The sequence below is a fragment of the Dipodomys ordii genome, unplaced genomic scaffold (assembly GCF_000151885.1).
Source record: "Dipodomys ordii isolate 6190 unplaced genomic scaffold, Dord_2.0 Scaffold57, whole genome shotgun sequence".
Classification (NCBI taxonomy): Eukaryota; Metazoa; Chordata; class Mammalia; order Rodentia; family Heteromyidae; genus Dipodomys; species Dipodomys ordii.
Genome location: NW_012267273.1, coordinates 2506987 through 2515869, shown reverse-complemented (window position 1 = coordinate 2515869; position 8883 = coordinate 2506987). Strand labels below are relative to the sequence as shown.

The 8883-nt window shown below is 41.6% G+C and overlaps 1 protein-coding gene across 1 annotated transcript; it reads right to left on the bottom strand.

Moving 5' to 3' along the window:
* Nucleotides 1–469: 469 nt before the first annotated feature.
* On the bottom strand, nt 470–4655 carry LOC105989607 (golgin subfamily A member 2-like). Its single transcript, XM_013021736.1, has 3 exons — nt 4552–4655; nt 2051–2663; nt 470–1897 (listed from the first exon to the last, which is right to left on the bottom strand). The coding sequence occupies exons 1-3, from the start codon at nt 4653–4655 to the stop codon at nt 470–472; spliced, it is 2145 nt and encodes a 714-aa protein (XP_012877190.1).
* Between the last annotated feature and the right edge of the window lie 4228 nt (nt 4656–8883).

Below are 8883 nucleotides of genomic sequence, written 5' to 3'. Positions count from 1 at the left end.
ATGTTTTCTGGCCCTGGATCCTGTGATCTTAACAACTTAGAACATGCCAATGGATTTTCAGTTTGTGGAAAAGTTAAGTTTGAAGATCATCTGAGCAAATACATTTTTCCTTAAATCCAAATTATGAGAACTCCACAAGTGAGCATGAAAATGTCAGAAAAAACAGAGAATAATAGTATGAAACTCACTTATAAAATAATATCACTAATAAAATATGCAAATAGAAAATTACATAATCACCCTCTTTATTTGTAAAGAATTTATTCTTTGTAATAACTGTCACATGGGTTCCTTCTCTGGCAACAAGTGGACTATTAGATGTCTCTAGAATTTGTGCCACCTTGCAGCCGCCTCTGCTCTATCTGGCCTGCAGTTAACCCTTCTCATCACCCGTTATATCAGTGCCTGAAAGAATGCCATCCAGCTTCCTATTTCTCCAGGTGGTGACTGTCAAATCTTTAGAGAGTCATTATCTCAAACTTATCATTTGCATCAGTCTGGAGAAGAAAGAGACAGAGCGTTCATTGGCCAAGCATGCAAGTTCTTGGTGGTGCTGGACATCGGGCATCCACAGCACATGTTCTTTGGTGGAGTCCTCTAGGAGGCAAGGCACCCTGACCCCTTCTTGGGCAGGTTCTACATTGTCCTTCAGTTGCACTTCTAAACCTTTCTGCTCCCCCCTAAATTCAATCTCCATGGGGCCTGAAATAGTGGCAGCAGCAGGGGTTTCTGTGTCTTCTGGCATCTTTCCCTGACACTCTGTGACTTCATTTGCAAGAAGCAACAGCAGCTTCTGCAGCTTTGCCTTCTTTTCCATCTTCTCCTGGGACATCTGGTTGACACACTCATCTTTCTCCTGAAACAGCTCCTTCAGGACTTCCAACTGTTCTTTACAGAAAACTATGGACTCTTCAATGGCGCTGAGGTGTTCTGACAGCTGGCTGCATCCAGGCAGGTTGTGGATGAAGCAGATTTTCAACTGCTTCTTGGGCACCTGCCTGTCCTGCTTCTTGTCCCCAGACACGCCATGTTTCCAGCTCTTGGGGAAGAAAGGCTGTTTCTCCAGCTTTGTCTGGCACAGGGCTGTCAGGTTGGCCAGGAACCTGCAGCAAGCCTGCTGATCCTGCAGCTGCTCGCTGAATTTTACCTTTTTTGATTCAGCAACTGATGGTGCTTTAAGGTAAAAATCCCTCCGGGTTTGTGGGTTGTCTACATCCTCTTGGAAAGTCATGTCAGGTAGAGTTGACTCCTCACCCTTTTCTTCTTCATTGCTCACTCCTTCACCTTCCTTAGGGACAGGCAGGAAGCTCAGCTGGGCCTGCAGTTGCTCCTTCTGTAATCTGGTTGCTTCCAAGCACTTCAGAATATTCTGTAACTTTTGAGGCACCATCTGGTCCTTGAACTTGGTCTGTGTTTGCCCTTGCTTCAGCTGCTCCAGCATCTGGGTCTTCTTTAGCAAGTGCTGCTGCAGGGTCTCCTCCTCTGAGGCCAGCTGCTGATTGGAAGCTATGTGCTGCTCACAGGTGGCTGTGAGCTCCTGCAAGTGGGCCAGGCACTGGTCATGTAGCTCCTGAAGATTCTGAACCACTTGGCTTTTTATCTCAGCCATCACTTTCCATTCTCGTAACTTCTCCTCTTGCTGCTCTAGCTTCTCATGCATATGTTTCTTCACCTGATGCTTTGAGTTCAGGATGCTGGTGAGCTCCTCCTTCTCACCACTCACCCTGTGGAAAGCATCCTGCATCTGGGCCAGCTGATCTTTTAGCTCTGTGTTATGCACATGTGCACACTTAAGGCTCTCAAGGATCTGGTGCCAATTCTTGGCATGCTGATCCCCATCTTCAGCCTTCTTTTTGAGTCTCCACAGCTGCTTCTTCTGCTCCAGGCTCTGGTTTTCCTGTGAAGTTGTTGCTCCAAGTTCTTTAAATTATTCTGCATCTGGAAGACCTGGGCCTGCAGCTGCTGCTCAGCCTGAGATGGTCCTGCAGGGGGGCCTCAGCTCTGCTAGCTTCTTTCCCAGTTCCATTAGTCCGGTCTCTAAACCTAACACCTGCCCCACCCCTTGCTTTTTCTCCTCTCTCAGTTCGTTCTCCTTCCAGGTGGACTTCTCCTTCCTCAGATCCTCCACAAAGTTGTCTCTCTCCAAGTTTAATGTGATCACCAGCCTTTTCAGATTGTTTAGTTGTCTTTTCAGCGCTGCCCGCTCCACAAGTGCTTGCTGAAACTTGCGAATTCTGTTCTTCATGTTGACCTTCTGTGTCTGGAGCACTTCCAGCTTCTCCTGTAACTGAATGTTCACTTCCTGCAGGTCATCATAGCTTTTGGTCTTTTCCTGGAGCTGAAGCTTCACATTATTTAGGTCTTTCATGAGCTGTAGGTTCTTCTTTTCAGTCTCATTCTGCATGGTGGTGATTGCGGACAGTTTCATCACTAGCTCTGCAACGTGTTGCTGTGAAGCCTGCGGGCGGCTGGTAAGACTTTCATGTTCCAGTTCTCTTTCATTGGTTACCTGTTGTGTGTGGGTCAGGGCAGATTGTAAATCACATTCTGTTGAAACCAATATCTCTGTTTTCAGTGCTTCTTGAACATGGGCTATCTTCTCATTCTCGTTCTCTTTTTGATCCTGCAGGTGTTTCTTTTCCTGCTTCAGTTGTTCGACCTTACTGCAGAGATGTTTATTTCTTATTTTGCTGGCTTAGAGGGCAAGGACCAGGTGTTGGTAACACCTCTCCAGATCCTCAGTGTTATTGGGACCTGGGACACTCTTGAGGCTGGTGGCTCTAACTGTCCAGAGGCGGGCAGGCTCAGGGTGAGTGTGATCCTTGGCTGTACCCTCAGTTGAATTACAATCCCCAGTGGTGTTTGTCTTGGGGTTACCTCACTTTTTAGTTTTCTTCTTTTTCTTGAATTTTGCAGGTCCATCAGGGCAATTCTTCTGGTATTTTTGCAGTAGTTTTTTTTTTTTTTTCCTGAAGCTATTTCTTTTTCCTCTTGTTTGTTCAGACATCCTAGTGTTGGGAAAAGGAAGATGGGGGAGGCCACATTCTCAGGCTCTCTGAAATCACTTCTATTCTCACAGTCACTAACAACTATGTCTATTTCCTACTGTATCTCCAAATCACCTCCATTCTCTCACCAACCACCCAGCCACTTCTACCTTCCTCAACTGCTAGTAGTGGTATAAGACAACAGAGGTAATTCTGATTGACTAGGCAGCATGGAATGTGGGTGTGGCCCCAATTCTTGTATCCCATTGGTCAGAAAGAAACATGAAATAATAGGGAGCTTAGCCAGAATCTTGTGATCTGGGCAGAATGGGTGGAGTCATGATGAGAGCTGTTCCTGCCGCCCCAGCCCAACCTAACTCTGTCCAGTTTGGTTGGGGGGAAAGAGAGCCTGCTTTAGGTGGATAGGTGCACCGTTTTACATAGACCTTTCCTGGCTTCTCTCACACAATTGTGGCCACCAGAGTTTCCCCTAGGCTTTCAAATGTCCTCCAGGAAGTGGCACCAAAAACACAGCTCTCTGCCTAGGTCCAGTGTCTCCCTGTTATCACTCCATGCAGAAGTAGCTCTATTGTTATCATCATATTTGCTGACACTTCTAGTCCAATCAGGGAGTCACTGAGGTTGATAATGTTCTTTTTTTAGTCTTGTTTTAGAGGTGATGTGCATACATACATACATCAGGTGATAAGTCCATCGCTTTCCTTTTTTCTTAGTATCATCTGTTCCATCATTCTCTCATTCCCTCACTCCCTTCTCCACCCATGAACTGTTTGGTTCTTTCAACAATGTCTAGTGCATCTGATGGCCCCTCTGCTGCACATTTTTACTCACTTTCCACTGATTCTGTGCCCTCCCCCCACCTTCCCACAGATGTGCATGTGTATATACCATATGTGAGGTAAAGAATACAGAGTCAACTAAAAATGATCATATAAATTTTTTAAAAGATCATTTGTTTCCTTATCTTTGGAGTTTTTCAGAATGTATATTATTGTATATACATATAAAGAGGAGCTAGGGTATTACAATTTGGTGCTTTTCCCCCAAGACTACTTTCGCTAGTCTTTAGGTCTCACTGTGTATGGGTATCTAGAATCCTGTATACCTTGTCATATCGCATTGCATGTTAAATCTAACATCCCCATATCAGGGAGAACATATGCTGTTTGTTTCTCTGATCTTGGCTTACCTTGCTCCACATGGTTTGTTCTAGTTCCATCCATTGATCTGTGAATGCCATTATTTTATCCTTTCTAATGGCTGTGTAAAATTCCATTGTATATAGGTACCACATTTTTTGATGCATTCATTTATTGTGGGGCATCTGGGTTGTTTCCATATCTTGGCTACTGTGAATAGTTCAGCAATGAACTGCAAGTATCCTGGTTCACATTGCTCAGGGTAAATACCTGAGAGTGCTATTGCTGGGTCATGGTAAATGTTTGGTTTTTGGAGGAAATGCTAGATTGCTTTCCTGAGTGGATATATTAGTTTACATTCCCACCAGCAGTGCAGTAGGATTCCTTTTTCTCCACATTCTCACCAGTATTTGTTGTTTTCTAAATTCAGAATATTGGCCAGGCTAACTGGGTATCTAACCGGGTTGTTTTGATTGGCATTTTCTTCACAGCCAGTGATGATGAACATTCCTTGATGTGTTTCTTTGCCTTTTTTTCTATCTCTTCTTCTGAGAAGTCTCTCTTTAGCTCTCTTGCTCAATTGGTGATTGATTTATTAGATTTTGAAGAGATTAGTTTTTTGAACTCACTATATATGTTGATAATAGTTTTTTGTCTTATGTATTGTTAGTAAATAGATTTTATCAATTGATTGGCTCTTTCTAGTTTAGTAGCTATATCTTTAACTGTGAAAAAAAGTTGTTATTTTAATGTAGTCCCATTTGTTGTGTCTCTCCAATCATTTATTTATTTATTTAGTTTGGTCGGTCGTGGGGCTTGAACTCTGGGCTTGGGGACTATCGCTGCGCTCTTCAACTCAAGGCCAGTGCTCTACTGCTTGAGCCAGAGCACCACTTCCGGTTTTCTAGTGGTTTATTGGAGATGAGAGTCTCACGGACTTTCCTCCCTGGGCTGGCTTTGAACAGGGATCCTCAGATCTCAGCCTCCTGAATAACTAGGATTACAGGGGTGAGCCACCGGCACCCGGCTTAGTCTTTCTAATCATTGTGTCCCTGGGCCTGTATTTAGGACGTTTCTGCAGTTTTATTTATGGGTCTTCTAATCTGTTTCTGTTGATTTTGTGGCAATACCAAGCAGATATGTTTTTATAGTTCCACAGTAGTGCTTGAAGTCAGGTATTGTGATACCTACTGCATTGCTTTTGCCTAGAATTGCTTTGGCTATTCTAGGTCTTTCATTCTTCCATATAAATTTTTGGATTGATTTCTCATTTTAAGGTAGAACATCATTAGGATTTTGATGGGGATTATGTTGACTTTGTGTATCATTTTTGGCAGTATGGACATTTTTCACAATATTGTTTCCACCTATCCATGAACATGGAAGGTCTTTCCATTTCCTGTTGTGTTCTTTGATTTCTTTCTTTAGATTTTTATAGTTTTCAATTTTTATAGTTTTCAATAGTTCCTTTATATCTTTGGTCAAGTTAATTCGTAGATATTTTATTTTTTTCAGATTATTGTAAATGGGATTGTTTCCTTGATTTCCCTTTTTGATTGTACATTGTTGGTGTATAAAAGCACAACTGATTTTTATTTTTGTCGGTTGGGGGCTTGAACTCTGGGCCTGGGTGCTGTCCCTCAGCTCTTCAGTTCAAGGCGAGCGCTCTACCACTTGAGCTACAGTGCCACTTCCGGTTTTCTGGTGGTTTATTGGAGATAGGAGTCTCATGGTCTCTCCTGCCCGGGCTGGCTTTGAACCGCGATCCTCAGATCTCAGCCTCCTGAGTAGCTAGGATTACAGGCGTGAGCCACCAGCGCCTGGCCACAACTGATTTTTGTGGGTTAATTTCGTATCATGTTTCTTTGCCAAAGTGGTTTATAAGCTCTAGGAGTTTGGGTGTGGGGTTTTGGGGATCATTAAGATATAACAATATCATATCTGCAAATAGGGATAGCTTAATTTCTTCCTTCCCTATGCATATCCTTTTAATGTCTTTTTTTTTTGCCTTATTGCTCTGGTTAGGGGTTCTATAACTATATTAAAGAGGAGTGGAGAGAGTAGGCATCCTTGCCTTGCTCCTGGTTTAGGAGAAATTATTTTAGTTTTTCCCCATTTAGTATGATATTGACTATTGGTCTGTTGCATATAGCTTTTATTGCTTTAAAGAATATTCATTTTCTTACAGGCACAGGCAGGAATTTCCTGAACAGAGTCCCAGAGTCACAACAAATTGAAGAGGGACTTGGAAAATGGGACTACTTTAAAAGAAAAAGTTTCTGCTCAGATAAAGAAATAGCAACCAAACTAGAAAGACAGCCAACTAATTGAGAAAAAAAATTACCAGCACTATATCAGACAAGGGCCTGATATTCAATATATACAGGGAACTCAAGAAACTAATCCCTCCCAAGCCTAACAAACCAATTACTACATGGGCAATAGAACTAAAGAGAGATTTCTTAGAAGAAGAGATTATAAAAAAAGGCAAAGAAACACATGAGGAAATGTTCACCATCTCTGGTTGAACAGGAAATGCAAATCAAAACTTCCCTGAGATACCACCTTACCCCAGTCAGAATGGCCCACATCCTAAATTCAGCCAACACTAAATGCTGGAGGGTATGTGGAGAAAGAGCAAACCTATTACACTGCTGGTGGGAATGTAGACTATACAGTCACTTTGGAAAGCAGTCTGGAGGGTTCTCATAAAGCTAAATATAGACCTCCCTTATGACCCAGTCATACCACTTCTAGGCATCTATCGTGAGCAACAGGAACCAGGACACAAGGACACATGCACCTCCATGTTCACTGCAGCACTGTTCACAATAGCCAAGATATGGAAACAACCCAGAGGCCCCATTAAAGGTGAATGGATCCAAAAATTGTGGTACTTATATACAATGAAATATGATGCAGCCATCAGAAAGGACAAAATAATGGCTTTCAAAGGGAAATTGAGTGAACTAGAAAAAAATCGTGTTGAGTGACGTAAACCACAAGCAAAAAGAAAAAGGGCACATGGTATCTCTGATAGGTGCATGTTAAATCCAAAATGTAAGGAGATATGACAAAGTAAACAAGACTGGATAAACACAGGACCTCCACTTATCTGATTGTATCATTACCAAAAAACCCCATTCTGCTGACCACATATATGGTATGTATATGCACATTGGAGGGAAACTAGGATGAGGATATAGAAACAGAAGGAAATGGGAAAATATACAACATCGGGACCCATCAGCTGAACTGGACACTGATAAAAAATGATCTAAGCAACTCAAAGGAAGGGATGGGAGGGAATGATGAGCAGGAAAGATCGGAAATGAGCTGACACTAAGCAAAAGGAAAGAAATGTACAAATCATCTGATGTGGAAGAAATATCTGTATTTTTAAACTCATAGAATTCACAAACTTTATAGACCACGATAAAGACAATTTACAACATGAAGGTTAGAATGTGTTTGTGACTTTAACAAGTATCACTATCCTATAAGACTATGAAATTTGTGAAATTTATGTAATCACTTCATCACAAAAAAATTGACTATCGGAAATAAAATACCAAACAACAAATATTAGAGTGAGGAAAAAAAAGAATATTCAATTTTTTCCTAGTTTCTCCAGAGCTTTTAACATGAATGGATGTTGTATTGTGTTGAAGGCCTCTTCTACATCTATTGAGATGTTCTTACAGTTCTTAACCTTGGATTTTTTTTATGTGGTTGATTATATTTACTTATTTGTGTATCTTGCATCTGTGGAATGAAGCCTCCTTGGTCATAATGTATGATTTTTTAAATTTGTTTCTGGATCCTGTGGATTAATATTTCATTGAGAAGCTTTGCATCTGGGGTCATAAGAGAGATCGGTCTGAAGTTCTTTTTTTCTTGGATCCTTACCAGATGTGATGAATGGAATGAGTGTGATATTGGTTTCATAGAATGGGTTTGGGCAAAAACAATTCGTTTAACTAGGGATACAGGTGGACCCATTGCAACAATGAGATGTACAAGTCATTATGTCGAAAAACAAACTTTACAACTTTGGTGGGGGGGAGGATCAGGTGGGGGGAGATGTGGGGAATATGGGAAGGGATGGGAAGGGTAAACAACGAAGAGGCAACAATGCTTGATAAGAAATGTACTCATTATCTTGCCCATGTAATTGTAACTCCTCTGTACAGTATTCTCACAATAAAAAAAAGAATGGGTTTGGGATTTATCCTTCTGCTTTTTACAGAAAAACTTGAGGAGCATTGGTACCAGTTCCTCTTTTAAATTCTTATATAACAGAATGCTGGTGGCTTGCACCTGTAATTCTAGCTACTCAGGAGGCTGAGATCTGAGGATTGCATTTCAAAGCCAGCCAGGGAAGGCAATCCATGAGACTCCTATCTCCAATTAACCATCAGAAAACCAAAAACTGGTGATGTGGCTCAAGTGGTGGAGTGCTCACTTTGTGCTGAAGAGTTGAGGGACAGAACCAAGGCCCAGAGTTCAAGCCCCACCACCGATCAAAAAAAACAAATATCAGTCTTATAGAATTCTATGGTGAATCAACTTGGGCCTGGCCTTTTCCTTGTTAGAAGACTCCTGATCAGTTCCCTCTCTTGTTATAAGTTTTGGATTATTTAGTTGATTTATATCTTCTCAGTTCATAATGGGTGATTTGTATGTTTCTAGAAATTCAGTTTCAACTAGGTTTTCTTTCTTTAGTGAATTTAGCT